General features: G+C 47.4%; 1 protein-coding gene across 2 annotated transcripts in view; it reads right to left on the bottom strand.

Moving 5' to 3' along the window:
- PTPRA (protein tyrosine phosphatase receptor type A) overlaps positions 1-25,631 on the bottom strand; it is a 255,276-nt gene that overhangs the window by 11,274 nt on the left and 218,371 nt on the right. For both annotated transcript variants that reach the window (XM_065405788.1, XM_065405789.1), the window contains 11 exons: positions 23,042-23,115; positions 18,397-18,533; positions 14,313-14,403; positions 13,294-13,370; positions 10,508-10,544; positions 8,633-8,730; positions 7,614-7,733; positions 5,765-5,931; positions 4,013-4,148; positions 2,479-2,628; positions 1,251-1,344 (listed from right to left, as the gene is read on the bottom strand). In XM_065405788.1, coding sequence (XP_065261860.1) covers positions 1,251-1,344; positions 2,479-2,628; positions 4,013-4,148; positions 5,765-5,931; positions 7,614-7,733; positions 8,633-8,730; positions 10,508-10,544; positions 13,294-13,370; positions 14,313-14,403; positions 18,397-18,533; positions 23,042-23,115 — 1,181 coding nt within the window. The remainder of the gene's footprint in view (positions 1-1,250; positions 1,345-2,478; positions 2,629-4,012; positions 4,149-5,764; positions 5,932-7,613; positions 7,734-8,632; positions 8,731-10,507; positions 10,545-13,293; positions 13,371-14,312; positions 14,404-18,396; positions 18,534-23,041; positions 23,116-25,631) is intronic.

Below are 25,631 nucleotides of genomic sequence, written 5' to 3'. Positions count from 1 at the left end.
GGCTGAGGGAACTGGGCTTATTTATTCTGCAGAAGAGAAGAGTGATGGGGGATTTGATAGCAGCCTTCAACTACCTGAAGGGGGGTTACAAAGAGCATGGAGCTCGGCTGTTCTCAGTGGTGGTAGATGACAGAACAAGGAGCAATGGTCTCAAGTTGCAGTTGGGGAGGCCTAGGTTGGATATTTGGAAAACTATTTCACTAGGAGGGTGGTGAAGCACTGGAATGGGTTACCTAGGGAGGTGGTGAAATCTCCTTCCTTAGAGGTTTTGAAGGTCAGGCTCGACAAAGCCCTGGCTGGGATGATTTAGTTGGGGTTGGCCCTGCTTTGAGCAGGGGGTTGGACTAGATGGCATCCTGAGGTCTCTTCCAATCCTAATCTTCTATGATTCAATGATCTCCTGGGCAGGCTACTTTGTACTGTGCAGTTAGTCATCTCTTCTAGTCTGCATGCTGCTGCCCAGCTTCTCCCAAACACAAAGAAGCGTGGGCACATGGCCTGCCACAGAGTAAGCTGGCCCTAACAGCCAGGCTTCGCCCATCTCCCCAGGTGGAGGGAATGAATACAGAGGTCACGTGATCAAAACATACGACTCAGAACCAGTTATACTAGAAGATGTAAAAGGCAGCGTGAACTCAGTGAGGGAGAGTTTGAAGAGAGACTCAAAGGAGCAGAAGAGCTGCTCTGTACAGAGTTACAGGCCCCTTAGCTTCCAGGCAAGGGGTCGGGGGCTGGAGAGTGGGGAGCCAGCCTGCTAGAGGAAAGCCTTGGCAGGGACATGTCTAAGAGCCCTCCACCAAGGGTGTGAACCAGCAAGGAAGGCTGGGGGAAGTTTTCAACTTTTTTAATAAATCAGACTCCCAAAAGGGGAGAATTATTGAGAAAACACCTGCAGTGTGAAGTTTTCTAAACTGGAGAAGAAGGGGAAACCGAGGCAAGGGCAGGGCCCAAAGCCAGACTGGGTAAGCCCAGCTACAGCCTCAATGCTCAGATGCCTCCACTGGCTCCCCATTCATTTCAGGATCCACTTCAAATTTACCTCATTTGTTTTCAAAGCCTTCCATCTTATGCTGACCACTCTGCTCCCTCCACTCACAGTGGATCCTCCCCATCCCCTTCACAAACTACTGTTGGTGCGAGAGCCACCTTCTCCGCAGCTGCTGATGCCTCCCAAATGACTCACCCTCTATATTTATTCATTTGTCCCCTGAGCGTGTCTTTGCCCTGGGCAGGATGGAAGAAAAACTCACATGGAATTATTTGAAGCACCCTGTTTTTCTTCATGTTTGCCGGCAAGTTGCCTGTTCTCATCTTGTCATTCTGGATTTTGATTGAAGTTAGTTTCTGCATGGGGGACAATAAAATCAACCTACAACTTTCAAATGACCAAAAGAAGCCAAGACCATAACAGTCAAAACGCCCCACACCAATCGCCCCAAGCCTGCACGCCTGCCCAGGCCCTGTGCCAGTCCGAGCCAACTGCCCAGTCTGAGTGAACTGCCTCAAGCCAGCAGTTCCCAGCCACTGGGATATGCACCAGCAGAGGGAGCTCACGCTTTCACCATTGTTACTCTAGGCCATCCCTCCTCTCCTTTAAATAATGAGCCTTGAGGCGGGTCTCTGCATGATGCCACAGCCTGTGTCTCATCGTATGCAGCTGTGCACACTATATTCTGCAATGGAGCTGTCAGAGCTACGATCCCCCTCTGTACTCTCATAAGGATGGTCAGGAGACTTGGCTCAATTCCTGGCTCTGCCAAAGATTCCCAATGTGGCCTTGGGCCAGTCACTTCATCTCTGTGTGCCCCAGAGGCCCATCTGTCAGACAGGGATAGTAACAGTTCCCTAGTGCTGATCTCTGCAAGACACAGACACTGACACTACAGCAATGGGGGCCATAAAAGTGGCTAGACAGAGAGAACCCACTCTACTGTACCCAGTCCCCAGCCCTGCCTCCTCCTGTTAAGTCCTGACTGTTGAGCTGGGAACCAGCAGTGGGAAGGCAGGGGGCACAAGGAGCTCATGTCAAGAATCAGAGTGCGCTTTGGCTTTGAAGGACTCCCTCGTGTCAGGAGTCCCAGGCCACGCTTCTCAGCTGACAGCTGCTTTCCCTAATCTTTGGGCTAGCATTCCCCTACAGGACTCCTCCAAACCCTCAAACCAGCTGGCTTCCAGGTGTCACTTACAGAGAAACTGCACTGGTTACTACAAACACACTCCAGTGAAATGTTCCTGCTGGGGGAACTAAGGGCCCCCTTGTATTAGATATTTAAGGAACAAACAGATCATCCAGCCTCTTCATGCCAGTGGAGGGCTGTTCCCTCTGCAGGCACTGCCTAGCATTTTGTCGAGTCTGGCTGTCACTCTCCCTGGAGAACCTGCTGGCTCAGGATGGGATTGGATACAACTTTCATGAGACACCTGGTCCTGGTTTCTCTTTACAAGGGCACTGAGCCAGCATGGTTTTGGCAAACCCACCTTGAACTCCTCCTCTAGCCCGTTGCTGCTGGTCCCGGGCACTTTGTTGTAGATTTTCTGGACGTGGGTCTCTAGCGAGGTCACTTCTAGCTCTGTGTCTCCATACAGATAGTGCTCCAGAAGTGCTTGGTATATAAACACATATTGCATCTGAAAGGGAAGGGAGAGGTTACAGGGAGAGATGGCAGCTTCCGTACCATGCTCTGAACCCATTCAGCTCTCTGTCTTTAGACTGAGCGCACTCTAGGAGAGCGTGTGTGGAAAGGGTGGAACCCAAAGTCCAGGCACCAACATCAGCACAACCACATATTAAAGTCAATGGGAACTTTCCCCCCATCTGGGAGAGGATCAAACTCTTATAACATGTTCTCAGTGACCAGGTACAGGGCGGGGCCATGGGCTGGCAGATCAGGAGATGCTCATGGCTGAAGGAAACAGGGTGGGGGAACAAGGGCAGACCTGGTATGCATAGAACAATGAAGAGTGGCTCAGAGAGGAAGCTCCTGGCTGCCTGGAGAGCACTGGTGTTCACACGCAGGCTCAGCTGGAGCAACAGGACTTCCCCTGTCCATGGAGAATGGGAAAGGCCACATGCTCTGTTTAAAAGGCTGAGCATGGTTGCTGCTACCGAATGTCCAGAGCTGGACTTCCAAACACTGATGCATCCCGAAGCAGAGGCTACTTTTTAGAATATTGGCCTTGCCCCCACTGTGCCTCAGTGTCACTGTCTGTAAAACGGGGATGGTGATACCTGCCTGCAACACAGGCTTAGTTAAGGTTTGCAAAGGGCTTGGGGATCCTTGCATGAAGGGTGATATATAGTGGTGTTGAAACTGTGGGGCGTGCCCCCTAGCGGGGCACAGAGGGATGTTTGGGAGGCCAAGCAGCGATGTCAGGCGGTTCGTGTCAGCCCCCACAAGGGGCATGGAGGGAGAATCACCTCCACCCGACTCACCTCAGCAGGCCACCCAGCCTGTGGGTCAGTGTGCGGCGCCTAATTCCGCTCCCAGCAGCCTCCACCCCGAGAGACATGCCTTCCCCCACCCTGAAAACCCAACGGGGGAGGGGCAGGTATTGGCCCTGCCCTAGCAGTGCAGCCTGGCTGCAAGGAAGAAGCAGCCTGCTGCTGAGGAAGCCTTGGCTGTGTAGTAATGGGGAGAGGGGGGGACACAGGCAGATTCCGTTACTGGTAAAGGGGGCATGACTGGAAAAGTTTGCGCACCACTGCTACAGAGGGCAAAGTGTTATCAGCCATGCTCCAGTAATGGGTGGAAGCTGGAAAGTGCCATGGTCTGGAGGAATGAATGGAGATTCTGGGAGTCAGTAGGTCTGCCTCTGCCACCTACTTGCTGTGTCCCCTTGGGCAAATCACCTCACCTGTCTGTGCCTCAGTGCCCCTTCTGTAAAATGGAGGTGAGACTGACAGGGGTGCTGCAACTGATTAGCGTCTGTCTGCAGTGTTGTGAGTGTGGGAAGTGCTTTGTAAGTGCCCAGTGTCACAGAGCGCCTCTCCAGCGCCTTGGAGTGGACTTACATCTGTCTGTACCATCTGGCAGCGCTGAGCCCGGATCCGGCTCACGAAACCGTACACATCCACCTTCCTCTCTGCATGCATCATGTCCAGCATGGCATCAATGACGATAAAAGTGCCTGTGCGTCCTACTCCGGCGCTGTAACACCAGAGGAACAAGCAGTCAGTGCAGCTGCCATTGGAGTGTGGCCCCTTCCACTGCCCCACACCTGCTCAGGGAGGTTAACTGCTGCGCAAAGCACCAGAAAGAGCCAGGAGGCTACAACAACTCACCCTAGACAGCAGGCAGCTCAACCCATTCCAGACAAGAAAGAAGAAGGGAGCTCAAACTCATACCCAACTACAGCAGAGGCTATTCTTGGGTCCAAAGGCTACAGCTGAGACAGACATTTCTAGACTCCAACAATCCCATCCCCTGGGACTCAGAGTTCACGAGAGCACAGAGCAGGCCACAGTGAACCCCGGAGTCAATTCAGACTGGTAGTGTCTTGAAGCGCTGCCTGTGGCTGTTGCCTGGCTGTCCTCTGCCCCCCGTTTCCTTCCAGCCTGCCCTCTCCCCTACAGGGGTGGGCCCATGGCAGCCAGTCACTCTGACAGGCCAGAGCCCAGCTCCGTCGCTCCTCTCTCGGGCTCTGGCCATGCTTTGGGTTCCTGTTCTCAGTGCTCAGCTCTCAATGTAGCAAGGGGGAGATGAGCCCAAGCGAAGGTCAGGCTTGTGGGAACGTTTCATGGAAGTGTTTGTAGAGCTGGAGAGGCTCAGGGTGGATTCTCGCACTAGCTCGAACTCACGCAGACTCCTTGGAGTTGCAAGTGTGAGTCCTGTCAGGGAGCTTGAGGGAGACACATTGAGTACCATGCCCTACTGTGTGTGTGTTTGTGTTTGTGTGTGTGTGTGGGGGGGGAATTTGGCCTGCAAGAGGGATTTGCCCAACATCCTCAATCAAATCTTCTCTAGCTCACCCTGTTACGCTGGCTGCCACGCTCCTCTCTAGAGGTGGTTGCATATCAGTTCTGCTGGGTCCTTCTAGTTTGTGAAGGATGAAAGGGGCTACAGAAGTGAACGGCATTACAGGCAGCCTTTTCTCATGACCAGAGCAAGGGAATGGGAGTCAGGAGCGCTGGGTCCAACTGCTGGTTCTGCCATTCACTTGCCACCATGACCCTGAGCAAGTCAAGATGCCTGGCTGGCTCCCACCCTCCCTGGCAGTGCTCTAGAACCAGGGGTGGGGCATGCAAATATGGTGGCTATTACCCCAGGCAAGCTCTGCAGCTTCTTTGTTATTCCAGGTACAGAGAGAGCCTGGAGCTCATTGCTGGGTCTGGGATCCACTCCAGTAAGGGTTAAAGCCCAAATCTCAAATGCAGGATGCTGAAATGTTCTAGCCTGCTGTGATATTACCCCCTGGTGGCTGGATCCACAGAGCAGCCAAGTGAGCTGTTACTACTACTCCTGCTAGTCACAGGCAATCTTCTTTGGTCACCATGACTCATGTGAGGCCTGTGCTTTTGGAAGTGAAAGGGCAGGGCTCTAGTCCCAGCTCCCGTGCATGTGATTTATATGTGTCTATGGCTGTTGCTTGCACTCATGTAGTGAATCCAGCGTCAGGTAGCCAGGACCCCCTCTGCCTGCCCCTGCCAACCTTCCGCAGGAGATAGAACAGGTTTCTCCGGGTAGCCCCCAAGAGCAGTCAGGTAGAGATACATGGATGAGGAGGAGGAGGGAGGGCTCTTTGGGAGACATGGCCCTGGACTCACCTGCAGTGAACGACAATCGCTCCTGCATACTGGGGGTTACACGTCTTCACCTTCTTCAGGAACTTCAGCATCCCAATAGGGGTGAAGGGGACCCCAAAGTCAGGCCAGCTGGTGAAGTGGAACTGGGTCACCAGGCGCTGAGGCTTTTTGTTTGTGACATCACCTACCTGCGGGGAGATCACATGCCTTGGTTACTGTCACACACTCAGCTTCATTACCTTCCCCCAGAAACTGAGAGCAGAGAGGGGCTTCCAGTCCGGGGTTTAAGCAGCCCTAAAGTTCAGGGGGGTCGAAGCCGGTTTGGGGATTCAGGGTTGGTTCCAAAGGCCTGATGGCTGAAAATCAGGTATTGCATCCTACTAGTGCCCCAAACTCCAAGACCATGAAATCTCAAGGAATTGGTTAGCTTATACCTCAGCATTTCTTAAGTCCTAGGACCAGAGTCTCAGCTGCACTGAAGTCAATGGAGGTAGGCCAATCTCTTCTGTGTCTCCTGGTGTTTACTGAGGGAGGGGGAAGAAACTAGATGGGCCCCACACAATTCCTCTAAGGCTTTTTGGAGCCTGCAATTGTCCTGTAGTGCATTCTCAATAAGGTAGCGCCAATGGAGACTCCAAACCCAGAAGTCGACGTCTGGGGTGGTCAGGAATCCTGCTGGCTGCTTGGCTACCACTCCAGGAATTTCACTTTGCATTTCAAGATGAATCAAACCAGGTCAAAGCTGCTGCGTTTCACTCCTACACAACCTGAGGGCACAGAGTGACCCAGCATTCTCAGGAGTGGCTCACTTAGCAGGACTTGGATTCATAATAGGGCACGTTTTCACTGTTCCAATTCCACTGTAAACGTTTCACACAGCTCTCCTGTTAACCTCTGTCCTAATTGTATAAAGGGGAGAGAGGCGCCAAGCACAGAAAGGATGAGCCAATGGTCAATGCACTGGACTGGGACTCAGGAGATCCAAGATCAATTCCCAGCTCTGCCACAGACTGCTTGTGTGACACTGGACAAGTTGCCTCAGTTCCCCATAATAGCACTGCCCTGCCCCACTAGGGGATTGTGAGCATAAACTCCATTAGTGATCATGAGGTGCTCAGATTCTATGGCAAGTGAGACCATAGAAATAGAGGGGGGAAATAATTGCAGCTTTGGATTCCATCTCCGCTCGAGATGTCTAACATTTTGCTAAGCGCACGCGGCCACATGCTCCGTAACAGAAAGTGAGGGCCCAAGTGCAAAAATACACAAGCAAATGCATGACTGTAGCAGTGTGTGTACACTGGGAAACTGCATGCACAAGGGGGAATTTAGGCCCTTACTGGCCCATCTGGGTCCGCACCTGCCCCACTTCCACATGCAACTGTGGTAACTGCACATGCAAATGCACATGTAAAACTGTGTATGCTAACTATTAAAGCAACACTGGCCCATCCTCAGATCCTCAGCTGGTGTAAATCAGGGCATCTCCAATGGCTCCAACAGAGCGATGCAGATTTACATCAGCTGAGGAGGTGGCCTTAACTAACTAAGCTGAGTTAAATGCAAAAAGCTATGGTGAAAACCGAGTGAGGACTCTAGTTATTTCACTCTCAAAACTCAGGGCGCAATTAACAACACAGGAAGAACTATTTTTTTAAAGTGTATAATTTTTACCATGACTGCGTCCTTCAAAGAGGCACACAAACCATCCCAACCTGTGCCCCAAGGGGGCACTGTGAAAGTTTGGGGCTTTGTAGTGAGTCAGCCAATCCTCGCTACAGGCAGGAGCACCTTAATTCTCTCCTGCTTTCTGAGATGGAAAGCGGTGATGGTAGTGAGGAAGCGAAGGAGAGTAAGTGAACCATGGTACCTGTTGAATGCAGAACTTTCGCACTGTGTAGTCAACCAAGACAGTCACATCCTCCACAGACACCCGGATGTTTCCATAAGTCCAGCAGCCCTGATCTGGCCAGTATTGAGCACATTTGCACTGGAGAGAAATGATACAAAAGCAAGGCAAGGAATTATTTCGGGAAGTTCTCTGGCCTCTGTTATGCAAGAGGTCAGACTAGAGGATCATAGTGGTCCCTTCTGGTCTTGGAATCTATGAAAGCCCAGTGTCTAGAGACCCAAGGATGAGCCTGGTAAAAGTACCTGGGAATTGCCATCTTGGATTAGACCAATTCCCCAGGGAGCCCAGCAGTGACACTGCAGTAACACAGTGGGGAACTGGGCCTTATGAGTTTACAGCTGAATTGTAACAAAAATAAAGACACTGGATCAGATCCTTAGCTGCTGTAAATTGGCTCTACTGAAGTCAATGGAGTTATGCTGTTTTACACCAGCTGAAGATCTGGTCCCCTATCCTGTTCCTGTTGAAGACAAGGGGAGTTTGGCCAATAGCTTCAACGGGAGCAGTGCAGGCCCTGACTGTTTGCTTCCTTGTGTGTGGAGTGCATGTTTGTCACATCTGTTAAGGGCAGAGGAGCTATGGGGAAATGTGCAGAAGCTCATGTATCAATTATATCTGCAGACCCCAACACATGGATAACTCAAGCTAACGTGCAGCTCTTTGTCCCTCTCTAGTGGCTGGGTCACATATAAAAGTGTACAAGTTTACTACTGTCTGCAGGCTAATGGATGGGGTCTTTTAGTGCAAGCAGTAGAAGCTTATGCTTTTAGATCCAGAAGTCCCATGTTCCATCTCACAGACAGCCCTTCTAGGGGCTTTGTTCCCATGGGCACATACAAGTGAAGTAACCGCTTGCCTAGCTGCCCAGTTTTCATGTGCTTGTCCAGCGTGTGGCAAGCCCAGGAATTCCCCATGCCTCCATTCACCATCACAGCAGGTTAAACGTGTCCATGTGGGTAGTATTCCCTGACATTCACCTCTTTTCTCTCTTTCAGATTAGTCACCATGACGATTGTCGCTGTGTTCTGCTCCCAAATCATTCTCCAGAAATCATTTACTGTTTCTTCTTTTGGTCCTAAAAAGACAAAGACCAAACAGAGGTATTATGCACTGGAAGGGCACATCATCCAGCCAGTGCCAGATTTTCTCCTAGTAAAAACCAGCAGGGAGAGGCACATACAGAGTTGGTAATAGGTTTCAGAGTGGTAGCCGTGTTAGTGAAGTGGTCTAGCCCACGAAAGCTTATGCCCAAAAAGAGTTGGTAATGACTGTGCAGCAATGTAATAGGTTTTCCACTTTTTCCCCACTAAGTGGCAGCAAAGGGCACTCAGATTCCTCTATATATAGCTGTATTTTTAAAAGGGACTGGATACATTTTATGACCAGTAATTACATTTGTAGCAATGCATGCTAGGATAAATGTGAGGGGGAAACTGAGGCACAGAGCAATAAAATGACTTGCCCAAGGTCACACAGGGAATCTGTGACAGAGCCAGAAACAGAACCTGGGAGTCCTGATTGCCAATCCTGTGCTTTAACTGCAAGATCTTCCTTAAATTTGGTACTCATTAGTAGAGCCCTGTACGGATACAAAATTTATATGTGCATCCGATCTGCGATCCGCCAAAATGGTCTGTGGATGCGGCTATCTGCGGCTATAAAAAGAGAATATTCGCGGATTTGCAGGGCTCTCTCAGAAGAGTAATTACTGACCGCCCACCATACAAGCTGCTGAACTGTACCTAAACATCCTGACCCAAACCCCAGGCTATGGCTGGGCAACACACAGTACGGGCATTGCCATCCCTTATGCTGGGCTGGCTGAATGCCAGGCCCATCCTCTAACATGACTTAGCTGTAAGACTGCTCCAAGTTACAACAGTTGCCACCGGCCCATGGGGTTGTTACAGCAGGTGGTGATCAGCAGCGTGTAGGGAAGCCCCCTATGCCAGTAGCAGGGATAAAGGGTGGTGGGGTAGGGTAGGAGCTGCTACACATTCTACACCACCAGAGCCTCTTCCTTTACTGGCATGGTCCTCCCATGGCTTTAGGGCCACAGTCTGCTGGGCATGCAGCAGAGTGGTTAGTACCACATACAATGCTGCAAATCCACCAGTGCCAAGGAGGTACAGATGGTGCACAACCCCCGCTCTGGACTGGCTTGTGGGGGTGGGAGACAGGAAGGGTTTGGCAAGATTTGAGAAACTCGCCCACTTGTTAGTATCCAACACTCCTCCCCCTGTCATGAAGGAAAAGTCTCGCCATAGTGAATGTTGCAACTAAGTTTTTCTGTTGATGCACCACATTTTAATGATACACCATTGCCTACTGATGTACAAAAGGAGTGGAGATTAGACCAAATAAGCCTGAAACTGTTTTCACATCAGTAGACGCCTGTGCTTTTATTATGAGATTTGATTGAGTCCAATAGCTTACACCATTTCCAGAAAGGGCTACAGGCCTATATGAATCACAACAGCCCGGCAGTTACACTAGCAGGGACATGCGGTTGTAAGTACCCATGATCTTCATGCTTCAGGGCACAAGCTGAACACCAGCTGAGGTCAGGAAGGAATTGCCTTGACTTCCTCCCTAAGATCCAGTATTGCAGAGACTGGTTCCTGGAGTTCGATGCCTTCCTTTGACACATCTAGCACTGAACTTGTACATGGGCTTACAATCTGTCCATACTATGGCATTTCCTACATTTCCATCTCAGACTCCCTGGATTTAGACAAAGATGATGGGTCCAGGGCTGTTGAGCCACAGGTAAAATTTCACAATTTCATAGATCAGGGAAGAATTACCCCCATCAGCTTGACACAGTAACCAGAGCAGACTACAGATTTTACCTTGTGCAGCAATAAACTTGTTTTTTTCTTGGTACCCCTGCAGAGACACAAAAAGAGAAAGGAACACCACAATGAAAGAGCAGCCTTACTTCAAGACAAAGCTGGGTGCATCTCAGCCTCCCTCTCTCTGGAGCACTGTGCCCGGTGTTCACATCAGCAAACATACAAGGATTCCCTTCACTGTGCATTTTGAGACCACACAACAACGCTCTCACAACTCCGCTGACCCTGGCAACTTGGCAGCATCCATACAAGAGGAACCTTGTATTAGTGCTGCAGAGTGACCTGTTAATCCTAGCTCTCAGAGTTGAAGGAAATCTTTCTCCATTAGCAGCAATCACAATGCAGTTTCAATTGGATATGGTGTTCTTCATTTGCTTCTCGTCCAGCTGTAAGCTGCTAAAAAGCAGTTGCTGTGTTGCACCCCAGAGATAGCTTCAGTCCCATGGTGGGTGATGTGATCCATATTTATAATGCAGCAACTTTCATCTTGAAGGATCCTACAGCATTTTACAAACTCTCTCTACCCTAATCTAATCTCTCCTAAGATTGCAAAATAAATTGGGAATCCTTTGGGATGACAAGTGGTATTATAAACATCATACATTATTCCACCAGTAGATGGTGCTTGGCTTTATATGTGGAATGGGTCAGCAGCTGGAAGTGCTGTGTTATAGCAGCCTGTGGCTGGGTGCGCTTCTAGTGGAAAGTGCAGAGAAAGGCTTTTGGAATCCCTGACCCCATGCCTAAGCAGATGTGCTAAGAATGCAGAACAGCAGAGTGTAAGGGAGACCAAGAATCATGACGTGTTGCCAAGTGGTTAATAAACTGAGCTGACATTCACTTACTCCACTGCTGACCTGCCCACTCTTCCCAACAACCAGTCCAATTCCCAAACCCATCAGCATGGGCCCAGCAGGCTCTGGTTGGAGAAATAGTGCCCAAGCCAGGCAAGGACCATGACCAGAGGATCCCCTCCCTGAAGGAAGCACAGTCTGGCCTTGTATGATCTGCGGAGTCATTGAATTTGCCCATCAAAGGGGCTGAAGTAAGGAATTTCCCCCAAAGCACAGGCATAGTGATGTGTGATAACTTTACAGCTGAGCACCACTCAGTGTCCACACAAGTCAGCAGACACCCTGCAGGCTCCTGGCTAGAGTGTTCAAAGGGTTCTTTGCTTTTCTTGTTGATGCCAATTTGTATTTTAGAGAGAATAAAATGGATTTCATTCCTGGCTCACCTTGCTTTTCTTTTGGTGCATTAATACTCCTTTTAAAATACATGGAGTACATATTGCTCCTCTTAATAGTTCTTATTGCTACTGTTAATTATCTGCATTACGTTAGCTCCAATAGGTCCCACATGATTTGGGGCTCTGTTGTGCTAGGTTTTGTACATATACATTGTAAAACAGTCGCTTCCCTGAAAAATCTACCATCTAAACAGACAAACACTGGGAGAAAAAGTATTGTTAGCTCCATTATACAGATGGGAAACGGAAGCACAGATTAAGTGACTTGCCCAAGGCCACACAGGAAGTCAGTGGCAGAGAGAGTAATTGACCCCCCCAAATTTCCTGAGTCCCAGGCCAGTGATCTACCCACAAGATCACCCCTCTTCTCTCTAGTAACTCATTTGTGCAATGATTATGCTTTATTGTTTATTTAAAGGGAAACAGCTTCTGGGAGTAACTCTATAGACGGGACTCTGGATTAATCGCTCACTCAATGACCTGTCACAGAAAGGGACACATTTCATGCATCAAAATAGGTATCTGTTGAGGAGATGGGGCTGCAAACTCAACCTGATATCTGAAAATCAAACTATGTTTTTTCTATTCACATCACCATGTTTCACTAGCAAAAGCCATGATCTCCTTATCCCATCTGAGTCAACAGCAAAACTCCCATTGACTCTAATGGGAGCAGAGCAGGCCCAAAGGTGCTATAAGCAGAATTTAGCTGGTTGTTTTTTCATACACTTTGTTTCCAATCCTGCAAGTTCTTTGGCTGCCTGGCTCCCACTGGCTACAAAGGGAGCTCTGAACATGGAGGGATTGCAGGACTGGGTCCTCAGTAATGTATAGATTTTAAATGCCAAATGGGACCATGAGATCATCTAGTCTGACTTCCTGTATAACAAAGGCCAGAGAATTACACTCATTTATTTACCTCTGCACTGAGCCCAGTAATTGGTGCTTGACTAAATGGTGTCTTTCAGAAAGGCATCCAGTCTTGATTTGAAGACATCAAAAAACGGAGAATCCACCACTTCCCTGGGGAGTTTGTTCCAATGGTTAATCACCTTCACTTAAAATTTGTCTTTCAACCAGGGATGACCACAAAGCCCTTTCCAAACATGAAAGCTAAGCTCCACAACAAAGGCACAGAGAGATGTGACCAAGGTCACACAGCACATCAGTGGCAGAGCAAGGAACAGTGGTGTTGGCTCTCAGCCCCTTGCTCTAAGACCACATTCCCTTTGTGGATGTATGAGGCAGAACAGAACACAGCTCCCTCTCCCACAGGTGTATTGACGCTACAGCATTGACAACAGCATAACAACTCTTGGCCAGTGAACTAAGCAGACATGAGTCAGAGAGGAAGAGAGAGAGAGAGAGAGAGGCAGTACCAAGGGGCCATATCTTAGCAGTCCCTTTCCTGACCATAACCACACTCCACGTATGGCACATGCCTAGTGGCTAGCCTCACTCCAAGTGAAACAGGCCATCACAGGACCAGGCACCCTTCAAACCAATCAGTAACAAAGTCCATGCAGGAACTTACATTAATGAAGGAGGCGTTAATGTAATCAGAATCCGGGACACCTTCGATGGGAGTCAGATGAACCCTGGAATGATCATCTGGAGAAAAATCAAAACTATGCATTAAAAACTAAATAGATGTTAATGAACTTCTATAGCCAGAGGAAGCGGATTATCTGATTGGTGTCTCAGGTAGAGGAAGCCTTTGGCTGGATAGGTTCCCAAGGTTTCACTTCACTGCATTTCTAGAAAGCTTTATGCACTGAAATCATCATGTGCTTAAGCCTACAGATGTGATAAATTCTGCAGAGCATCTAAACTAAGAGGGTTCCATGCCCAGTGCTCATCCAACCCTTGACCATGCAAATACATTGTCTCTCTCCAGTTACATTCAGGCAATTGAGAGTTCTTGGCCTCCTGTCCAGTTTAATTTTGTATCTTCCCCACCTTCCCACCACGACCTGTGCTCTAGCTACTGCCTATGATGTACACCTGCATCCTTCCAGGCTATAACTTGACCAGTTTAGCATGTGTTAAAAGGCAGGTGGCCTTGTCTACTCTAGACTTTGCAAATGTGTTAGATAGCGTGTGTTAGCTAAGTGCAAACGTCACACTTTAAATCCTAGTCTAGACAAGCTCAAGAGCGAGGAGTTCACTCTCCAGGGCCCATTCAATCTTTGCCACTAGGGTCGTTACAACAGCATGGACACCCGTCCAATAGAAACTGTCCTGAGTCTTTCCCGCTTGGGCTACAGCTGCAGGGAGCTCTTTCTACTATGTGTTAACTGGACCTAGATCGGACGAAGCAGCCTGCACAGTGGTGGGAACCAACCTCACCTCTCCTATTGCTTTAACTCAACACCTTGTATGTGGTTTCCTGTTACTTAGCAATCACCACTCAGCAGGCCTGTTACACTCCCCACTTCCGTCCATAACAGCCATATAGAATGGAGAAACAGGCCAACAGCAGAAGCATCAGCCGCAATTGGCTACACCACCCCCACAAGCCTCAATGGAGCTGCACCGGGAGCAAATACATACAGGGCAAAATGTTCACATATCTGTTCTTCTCTTTGTTTTCCTCCTTGGAGGCGGCTTCACAGGTGGCCTGGATGGGGCATGCTGGGAGAGCCTGAAAGGGCAGGAGAAATGAGATTTCCTGTTATACTTCCACGGTACGCAAGGTTGGGGAAGAGCATGTCATTGTAGTAAACACAAACCAACCAGCAATTCTATACAGTGATCAGCCCTACTGTATCTCGAGGGTCTTTCATCCAAGATCTCAAAGGCGGTAAGTCAGTAGCCTCTCATTTGGGGGGAAATGAGGCACAGAGGTTACAGGATTTACCTAAGATGACACAATGGAAATGACACAAATGACAACTGGAAGAGCTAGGAATAGGACCCAGGAGTCCTGACTCCCAGACCCTTGCTCTAACCTCTAGGCAAACACTGCTCCCTCCATAACAGATCACTGTCAAAGGGAAATGCTGAAGGCTCATCTTCCTGTCCCCTTCAGAGAAGCTGGCTAGATCAGGAGAAGAGTGGGAGGGGGTACATAGAGCAAAGGGACAGCACATGCTCCTGTAACAGCAAAGGGATCATGGGAAACAGCCAGGGCTCAGTTTAGTGCAACTCTGCTCTGTTGAGCTCTTACATGAGTACAGTGGGAGGCCCTTAGAAAGGCTGACCAGGGGAAGCCCCTCTACGCTTGAGGCTCACAATCCTCCACCATCTCCCCATCCCTTCTCCCAAAGCCAGAAGGCACAAATGAACTATTAGGGTTTCATAGTTCCAATAATGCTCAGTGCCTTTTGTGAAGTGCTTTAGGATCTGTAGATGCCCTATTGCTACTGCAGCATGGCAGGAGAGCACGTCTCTGCTAGCACTATTCATAGAGGCAATTCATTTCTGAACACAGACATCTCAAGATGGAAAATGGTTAATGAAAAATGAGCCTGTCTAGATGGAGGGGAAGGTGATGGAATAGAGGCTCAGATAACTTTACACAAGCTAAGGCCTCCTTGCAGGGAGCAAATCTTCACCTAATATGAAATAAGGTGCCATATTATCCAGAAACACAAGGTGGCAGCAAATCCTCCTCCAACACAAACCGGACCATCCCATCAGCACATCCGAGACAGGGTAGGTGCAGCTCAGCTCTTTTCCCGTTACCGCAGTTTGTCAGATCCCAAATGCCACCAGTGATAGAGCAGACTGAATCAGGGCTTGGAGCTGGCTGGTCAGCCCCATATCCCATTAGTTACCCCCACCCCATATCAGATGGGTGGAACATTCTATGGTACCATGAGCCAATTCTGGGCACAGGGGCTATGGGCTTTTCTTCTTTAAAAAATAGCCAAGTGAATTGAGGGTTGATTCAAAGATAGCAGCCTGAGAGCCCTGGAAAGTAACGTCCTCTCTCCACAGAGCACAAACAGCAACTGAGCAAGCTTCCCCACTCTGCCTTGCCAACTCACCCCAACCGGGACCTGGATAGACCCCTTCCCAGGGGATTCATTCTCCACAACCCTGCAGTCCTGGGCCTCTCTGGCAAGATGGTCAATTGGAGCTAAATGTGCTAGTGCTGTGATGCAGACCCATCTCCGGAGGAACTGGACTGAGACCTACCGAGTTGTTCCATGCAAGCAACCAAATAGATGGCAGAGGGTGACAACTTTCAATCACAGTAGATCAGATATGATCATAATGTGATTTCGTCCACAACTGGGGAAGTAGCAGGTATTTAAGATTGAGGGGAGAAAGAGTGGGGTTTCTCAGCATTGGTGATCTTATGTAGCCCACTAGCTCAGTGTCTTCCTCTACTGGCTGTCCACACAAGAGGATAAGAACCTACTGCTGCTACCAACTAAAGAGTCATTCCTTTAGCTCAAGAGACAGAGGCCTGTGCTTTGGGGACAGAAGTCCAGGGTGCAATTCACATTTCATCAGAAATGATCCCAAAGAAGTTTACTGACTACACTAACACTCAATTACTGAAATGCAGCCACTTCTGTGGTGCAAGGCAGCAACCAACTGGCCCAACAGCAGTTGGGAGAGGGGAAATGTTTGGCTAGGGCACAAGGAATTCTGGTGGGTTTGTCTAACAGTAAGGTATTGTAATTCTACAGCCAAGGCCCTGTGTATCCTGGGGAAAACCAGACCTAAATTCTGCAACTCAGTGCTGAAAATCTTGTAGCAGTTCTCAAAGATTTTCTTTATTAATCATGACAATGGAGAATCCATTCAGTACAGCAGCTCCTAAGCACTTTATTTCGATACTTAATTCAGTTATTTTACTTTGCCCCCTACATTATTAATTTTCAGTGTGCCAAAGATTTTTGTATTGGCAAGGTTTAACTGCATCAGCGATGTAGTCAGGGAAAGCTGTAGGTTTTGCCACTGCACAGGGGACAGCTGAGTGCAGGCACTTTGAGAGACATGGGAGACAATTTGGGATTGTGAGATAAGCCCAATACCTGGATATGTCAGCAGAAATGACTGGTGATGAAAGTGGTAGCAGTGCTGATGTTTCAATTGTCACCATTAGGTTTCTGAGTTAACACTACATTGAAATAACTAGGATAGTTTCTTTCTCACTTACAGCTCCTGTTTTTGGCAGTCTGTAGACTCTGGAGGGCAACACTGCATTGTTTTAACATCCATGTCATGTTTTTTTAAGTTCTCTTTGCAGCCATAAAGACTAGAAAAACTAAGCTTACATTTTGGGGCCCCGCTCCACAGTGATGGAACCACAGCATACACAGGGTCTTGTCTATAGCACCTTCTATTTGAGATTAAGAACATAAGAATGGCCACACTGGGTCACACCAATGGTCCATCTAGCCCAGTGCCAGATGCCCCCCAGAGGGAATGAACAGAACAGGACAATTATCAAGTGATCCATCCACTGTCACCCAGTCCCAGCTTCTGGCGGTCAGTCTCTAAATATTTTCTAAACATTAGCAAATTAAGCCTCATACACTTCTGTGAGGTACAGGTTGGTGTTCTTATCTCGGATTTGAAGGTGGATACACAGAAACACAGAGAGCTGAAGGGACTTGTCCAAAGTCACTCAGAGTCAGGAGCAGAGTTGGGAATAGACTCCAGATCTGCTCACTCCAGTCCCACGGTCTAATCACAAGACATGGTTTGCACTGTGTTAGCTCTCTACTGGCCCAGATAATATGGAATTCCACTTGTGACGCTCCAGGGCCAGCTCTTCTGAAGCTGGACACCTGTTACTGGAAACAGAGACCTATTCATTATCTTGTCTTATCAGCACAATTACACTTCTTCATTCATGCAATCATCCCATCATGGCTAACACTGAACACTGCTGCAAATGGTACAGAGAAGGAGGAACCCCCAATGGAAATACAATAATTGTCACGCCCTGGGTTTAAATAAATAATGCAGGGACTTATTTTAACAAAGGAAACAGGAAGATGCAGGGGAAGAGGGAGTGAAGGAATCTGGAAGGGGCCCAAGCAGCAGGTCAAGTTGGGGAAAGCTGGCAGACCTGCTGATCCAGAGCAGCTGGGTGTGTGGACGACAGTCACATAAACAGGGTACTCTTTCAAACACAGAGAGAGGGACATCCTCTTCATTGTTTCTGACCCATGTTGCCCAGCCAGAAATGTATCAACCTATTCACTTGTTCTGTAAAAAACTGGTTGGTGTGTCTGAGCACCACTGCCCCCTGCTGGATAAGATCAGACTGCCCCACTGTAGGTCATATGCCCTATACCTCCAACAGCTACCCTTTTAGCTCAAGCAGTTGGGGCCTGTACTGAGAAGACGGGAGGATGAGAATTCTATCCTTGTAACTGCGAAGTTCTGGGTGGCCTTGGCATGTAGCATAGCAACAACTGTGAAGTTCCTAACAGGCGATAGATTGGTTACAATATTGTAACCACATCTAACATTGCTTGCTTTGCAGAGCTACAGAGAAACCGTCTTGATTAGCTTGAGAGGTGAACGGCAGTCTAGACTGGTTTGGCTCAATCTGCTATGGTAAGTACTTCTACCTGATAAACAAAACACCCCTTTCATTGTTCAACCCAGTGCAATCCCCTGCATGACTGAACCGCGTTCAGAAGATAGGCATTAACAAAGCACTCACGTTGAATTCTTCCCGGAAGAGCTTATTGTCGTCTGCCATTCGCCGGTTAATCTCCTCTTCCAATTTATCCACAGGCAGTGGCGGGTACTTCCTGTTGGTGCTGGGCGATCTGGCAAGGAGCGGCATGCTCTGAGGCTCTGCAATATCACACAGACTATTACAACGGTGTTCATTTCTCCACTGACATCGTCCGGGCAAAGCTGAGCAAACGGATTATGTTTGGTAAATTTTGGTATTATGTTTGGTACATTTTCAGGACAACTTTGCATCTCTGACAGAATTATTGTTATCCTTTTCTCCTTCTACAGCAGAGGTGGGCAAACTCCCGCCCGTGGGACCGTCCCGCCCAGCCCCTGAGCTCCCGGCCGGGGAGGCTAGCCCCCAGCCCCTCAGCCGCAGCATGCCGCCAGCGCTCTGGCCCGCCGCTCCTGCCGGGCAGCGTGTTTGGATCCGGCCAGGTGGCGGGGCTGCGAGCTCCTGCTGCTCTGAGCAGCATGGAAAGGTGGTGGGGGTTGGATAAGGGGCAGGAGGTTCCAGGGGACAGGGAGCAGGGGGCGGTTGGATGGGGCAGAGATTCTGGGGGTGGTGGTCAGGGGACGTTGAACAGGGGGGGTTGGATAGGTGTGGGAATCCGGGGGAGGGAGAGGGCTATCAGGGGGCGGGGGTGTGAATAGGGGGCAGGCCAGTCAGGGGGCAGGGGGGGTTGGATTGGGGGTGTGGTCCTGGGGAGCAGTTAGGGGCAGGGGTGTGGATAGGGGTCAGGACAGTCAGGGGACAAGGAGCGGGGGGGTTGGATAGGCATGTGAGTCCTGGGGGGGGCCTGTCTGGGGGCGGGGGTGTGGATAGGGGTTGGGGCAGTCAGGGGACAGGGAACAGGGGGGTTAGATAGGGGGTGGAGTCCCAGGGGGCAGTTAGGGGCGGGGGTCCCGGGAGGGGGGGGTGTCAGGTGACAAGGAGCAGGGGGCGTGGATGGGTCGGGAGTTCTGAGGGGGGCAGTCAAGGGGTGGGAAGTGGGAGGGGGCGGATGGGGGCGGGGGCCAGGCTGTTTGGGGAGGCACAGCCTTCCCTACCGGGCCCTCCATACAGTTTTGCAACGCCGATGTGGCCCTCGAGTCAAAAAGTTTGCCCACCCTTGTTCTACAGCATCTGCCATGCAAGGATGTCCCAATGCTTTGCAAACATTAACAAAGTAACTCTTTCAACATCCCCGTGGGGTGGGTATTATTGTCCCCATTTTAAAGAACTACAACAGAGTACAAGCAAGGCTAAGTTTTTGACCCTGGATACCTAAAATTAAGTCACTTAAATTCATACTATGGCCTTGTCTATGTGGGAAAGTTTTACCAGTCATACTATACACTCTACTTTTATAACTCTCCCACATGGAAACGCATTCTGGTAGAAGAGTAGCTTTTTTTGGTTATGTAGAAACTGTTTTCCAAGCAACGTTAGCTAAGCCAAAAAAAGGCCCTCACACCAGAGTGAGAGTGGCCACATGGGGGTTATATCGGTGTAAGCACAGAAATTTAAATTCACAACTTCGTTTATATCAGTATAAGTTTCTTATACAGACAAGGCCTTAAGCAGCATAATAAACAGAGGCTGATTTTCAGGCTCAATGTGCTACTGACGGGTATTCCAATATCATGCAGATGCGCTCAAGTTCAAGGACCTAAACAGAATTCAGAGGAGCAGAGCACACATTACAGCTCTGATTTAGGTGACTACTTCAGGCACCCAACTGTGAAAGTTTTGGCCCAAAGTCACAAAGCAAGTCACCCGCAGAGAAAGGAAGGGAAGCCAGGTGTCATGACTCTCAGTCATGTGCCTTAAAAGGGACTTGCAATGGACTTTTAAAATTGGGCTTGTACCCTTTTTTTGACACTTTAGGATGGAAAAAAATAAGTGTCCAAGATTTTTAAAAATAGAACAGGGGGTGTTTTTCCTGTGTTTTTTTTTAGCTGAGAAATATCAGAAATGTCAAACCTGGTCTCCCCTGGTTTTGCTGGATGACCTCGTAAAAGGTCTCAGAGGTCTATTCAGCTTTTACCCTTGAATTGAAGCAGATGGGGCTGTTGGAACTTTAACAACGAGGTCTTTTCTCCAAAATGTTGGTCATAGGACTTAAACAGGTACAGATGCAACCCCAAATTATGCAAGCGTTCCGTTCCAGAACGCCTTGCGTAAGTCAAATTTTGTGTAAGTCGGGAACGTATACCTGACAATTACACAAAACAACAAACCAAAACAAAACAAAAACAAAACAAAAGTACGGAACTTTTTCCGTAAGTGCGGATTTGCGTAAATCAGGTTTGCGTAACCCAGGGAGCGTCTGTATTAACAAAACTGAAGAGGAATTTTCAACTGTCTGATTATTATAGGTGGTCATACATTTTCCATTGGAATGTTTCTTTCACTGGAAAATACCTTTTCAACTAAATGGAAATTTTTGCAAAACAAGTTCGATTTTGTCAAAAAACAAAACAAAACAAAACACACCAACCAATTTTTTTGTTTAATGAAAACCTAAAAAATTAAAAGGAAGTTTTAAATGAAAATAGAAAAAAATTGCTTTTCAGGAAAATATTTCATGAGGAAAAAAAAAAAAATCACTGTACTGCCTGCAAATCCCTTCCCTGCTCAGTTATCTAGCTTTCTGTTGATTGACATTTGTGGTGCCATAATGTCACTATTTCTCCAGGCACCTCAGAGTCTCGGGTTTGTACAGTGTCTGGTCCAATGGGGTCCAGATATTGGGTGGGGCCTCCAGACTCTACTGTGACCTTACCACCACCACTCTTTCAGGCCTTCCATACATCATAAATAAGTGAAAAGGGGGATAAGATCAATTCCCCCCCCTCTTTGCAGCTTGCCACAAAATTACCCCTCAAACTGATGTTTGAGAAATGAGGGTGCCCTTTCTAACTCAGGATAGCTTATATTCTCACTCTCAACTCCTATACAAGGTGATGCCAGGTACCACTTTTGTCCTAATTCTGAAAAGACGTACACATTAATAATAATAATTATTATTATTTGTACTTCAGTAGCACCTAGGAGACCGCAGGCTTACCTTTATGCACTGAGTAGTCCTATTGAAGTCAATAAGACTACTCACAGTGTGTAAAGTTAAGCACGACCATCAGTCTTTGCAGGATCAAAGCCTGTGTGTGTAGAGCTGCTTGAAATTATTTCAAATAAGAAAAGTTTAGTGCAAAATAGCCTTTTAAAAGAAACTCGTGACAATATTTTGATTTTCTTGGCATTTTCTGGTTTTTAATTTTATCATTTTGGGGTTTTGTTTTCATTTGGGGGAGAGTTACTGCTAATTTTGAGCAGTTGGTTTAGACAGAGTTGTGGTTTTTTAATTATTTTTGAAAATGTTCAGTTTATTTCAAAACTTGAGAAAACGTTGTTTTGGATAAAAGATTCCATGCAAAATTTTGGAAAATGAACAATTTCAATTTTGCAAACAAGCAGAATGAAACCATCTCAGAGCTGATCAAAATGTAAACCAAAAAAAAATCTGAAAATTTGTGCGCACGCACATTTTTCAGTGCCCAAACTTTTGCCCAACTGAGGGCTGCATAGACAACTTCCCAAGAGCCTGAAGATTGCACCTAACTACCATAAAATGAACTGACTGCTGCCATTAATTCTTCATATGGAGGTGTAGTCCACTAACCCACAGGCTCTAGCATACAATGCGACGCTTTGAGCCAAACAGCCTTCCAGGGGTATTTGGTGCAGGGATGGCTCAGAAGGAAGAAATATTTAGCTTTTCTTTGGAGGATTCCCATGCAACAGCTAACCCAGCTAAGCTCTGTTTAGCTGCAATCAAGCACAATGATGAATAGTGGAAGTATATATTTTATAAACGAATTAATCTCTACAAAACATGGAAACGAACACATTTTTTCATCCCAGTAAAAAGGGGACAACGTAATTTACTCCAAAAACAGGGGGAGAGCTGTACCAGTTTAATGAAAACTACAAGAGGTGCTACACTTAGTACCATTATATATAGATTATAAACCCAGGAGAGACCATTGTGATCATCTAGTCTGACCTACTGTATAACACAGGCCAGAGAACTTCCCTGAATTAATTCCTGTTTGAACTAGAGCAAGATCTTTTAGGAAAATATTTCACCTTGATTTAAAAATAGCTAGTGACAGAGAATGCACCACAACCCTTGATAGGTTGTTCCAATAGTTAATTACTCTCACTGTTAAACGTTTGCAGCCTATTTCTAGTCTGAATGTGTCTAGCTTCAACTTCCAGACAGTGTTTCTTGTTATACCTTTGTTTGCTAGATTGGCAAGCATTCTATTATCAAGTTTCTGCTCCCCATGTAGGTACCTGTAGATTGATCAAGTCATTTCTCAACCTTCTCTGTGTTAAGCTAACAGATGAGCTCCTTGAGTCTTTTATAACCAACCCAGCAAGGTTTGAACTCAGGACTTTCAGTTGTAACAGCCTGAGTCCCTACTGCTTGAGCTTATGGAAAATGTCCCCAATTTAGCAGCTGAAGCAAACTCATTAACCCATTATATGAACTAGTCACTAGAGGAAGACAAAATCCACATTCTCTCGGGGGGGGGGGGGGGGGGGGTGTCACAGAGAATGGAAAGCAAAGATTCACCTGCGTCATCCGTTCGGCCATTGGACAAGCGAAATGAGTTGGAATGGCTCCCAGCTTGCTTGTATTTCTTAAACCTAATGAAGGAGAGAGTACAGAAAATCAGCAGCTGCCCATCCAAGGAGATCAGTTAAGACTGATTTATTTGGGTGAGAAATATACCCAAGTTTCATAGAATCATAGAATACCAGGGTTGGAAGGGACCTTAGGAGGTCATCTAGTCCAACCCCCTGCTCAAAGCAGGACCAATCCGCAGACAGATTTTTACCCCAATTCCCTAAATGGTCCCCTCAAGGATTGAACTCATAACCCTGGGTTTAGCAGGCCAATGCTCAAACCACTGAGCTATCCCCCCCACCCAAATTTTTTTTAAAAGGTCACTGAGTCCAGCCCCCTCCTGCCTTCACTAGCAGGACCAAGTACTGATTTTGCCCCAGATCCCTAGGTGGTCCCCCCTCAAGGATTGAACTCATAACCCTAGGTTTAGCAGGCCAATGCTCAAACCACTGAGCTATCCCTCCCCCCGAGTTCCACTAGGTGTTTCTTCTCTCCCTTGCCACTCAATAGCTTTTAGTCTTGGAGTCATTTATAAGAAACCTCAAAATAACTAACAATACTACCTCTCATCCAGTACTGAGTACTTTACATCTTTGAAGGAATTTATTGGGGTCATACAGGTTGTAACTTAGGACAGAATATGGGTGCAAGATTCACAGTCCCCATGCACTGTAGGAAATAGGATTTTCCTTATTTTACACACAGGGAAAGAGCGGCCAAGATCAGAGAGAGTGTCAGCGGCAGAATTAAAATTAACACTGGGGAGTTCCTGGCTCCCGATTCAGTGCGCAGACCACTAGTTTACGTATCTAGTCATTAACAGCACAGCCCAAAAGGGAAGCAGGGCCTGTTCCCATTCACACATATTCACAATGTGCCTCTTCAGGCATACATCAGTTACCACTAAGCTTCAGAACAGCTGTTTTGGGGATCTGTACCATAATTTAGGAGACACTTAGGACATCTGGTAGGAAACGGCAGAGCAAATTTGCTTCTGCAGAAGTCAGTTGACAATGCCTGTTAACCCCTTTGGAGGTCAGAAGCCCCAGTGCTGAGAGCAGCTGAGATGTTGCAGTATTTCCCTTTCTGAAACCTTCATGAATTCACCACCACACGCTCATTAACATCACATGCTCTTAGATACTATGATGATAGGAGCTATAGAAAACCCTAACACAAACACACATCTAACCTTCAACCAGCTGAGATTCAAAGGATTCTAGAAGCCTAATGCAGAGGTGAGTGAGAATGACCAGCATTAAGAATGGGGTACCCCAGAAGCGTATGTTCTGTGGCCTGATTCAGCAAAGCACTTAAATACATGCTTAAATTCATTCCTATTCAACAAAACATTTAACCAGGCACTTTTTACTTCAAGCACATGTTTAAGACCCATTGGCTTAGGGTTAATTACTTTGCTGAATAAAGGCCTGTAAGTGGCAGGAAAGAGAGAGGCTACTGACATTGCTTTAGAAGAGCTAACAGTTGTCTGAAGTTCCAGGTGGCCAGGGCCTAAATCATGCTTATGCTGAAATCAAAGGCAAAACTCCCATTTACTTCCATCAGGGCCGCATTGAGCCCAAGCCAAGAAATGAAGGGAATTTTCCCATCACCAAAGGAAATTGCCTTTTTTTTTTTTTTTTTTAAATCGACTAAACATTCCGGCAATTAAATAAAATGTTTACTGGAGATGAATAAACACTCACTCCTAGTTGACCATTTGCAATCAAGGCGAGAGCAGTTAATGAGGCTACAATTCAGAAAGGTCCAATCTAATGCTTTGCATCTTTAAAAATGTACTTAAGAAAGTTTCATTAAAGTATAGTTCCAGTGACTGTCATCTGCTCTCACTAATAAGCTACATTTATAGAACACATCACAAAAATGTGGGGCAGGAAGGGACCTTGAGAGGTCATCTAGTCCAGCCCCATGCACTGAGGCAGGACCAAAATAACCTGGACCATCCCTGACAGGAGTTTGTCTAACCTTTTCTTAAAAATCTCCAGAGACAGGGACTCCACAACCTCCCTTGGAAACCTATTCCAGTGCTTAACTATCCTCATTGTTAGAAAGTTTTTCCTAGTAACGAATCGAAATCTTCCTTGCTGTAGATGAAGCCCATTACTTCTTGTCCTACCTTCACTGGACATGGGCAACAACTGATCAAAGTCCTCTTTAGAACAGTCCTCAACCCACTTGAAGACTTTTGTCAGGTTCCCCCTCAGTCTTTTCTCAAAACTACACATGCTCCATTTTTAAACCTTTCCTCATAGGTCAGGTTTTCTCAATCTTATCATTTTAACCCTCTTAACTCTCTCCAATTTATCCACATTTTTCTTGAAGTGTGGCACCCAGAACTGGACACAGTACTTCACCTGAGGCCTCACCAGTGCTGAGCAAGTGGGACAACACTCCTGTTAAAACACCCCAGAATGATATTTGCTTTTTTGCAATTGCATCATATTCTTGACTCATATTCAATTTGTGATCCACTATAACCCCCAATCTTTTTCAGCAGTACTACCACCTAACCAGT

This window comes from Emys orbicularis, chromosome 5 (genome assembly GCF_028017835.1).
Source record: "Emys orbicularis isolate rEmyOrb1 chromosome 5, rEmyOrb1.hap1, whole genome shotgun sequence".
Lineage (NCBI taxonomy): Eukaryota > Metazoa > Chordata > Testudines > Emydidae > Emys > Emys orbicularis.
The sequence above is the reverse complement of the archived record's forward strand: the minus strand, read 5'-3'. Positions and strand labels throughout refer to the sequence as shown.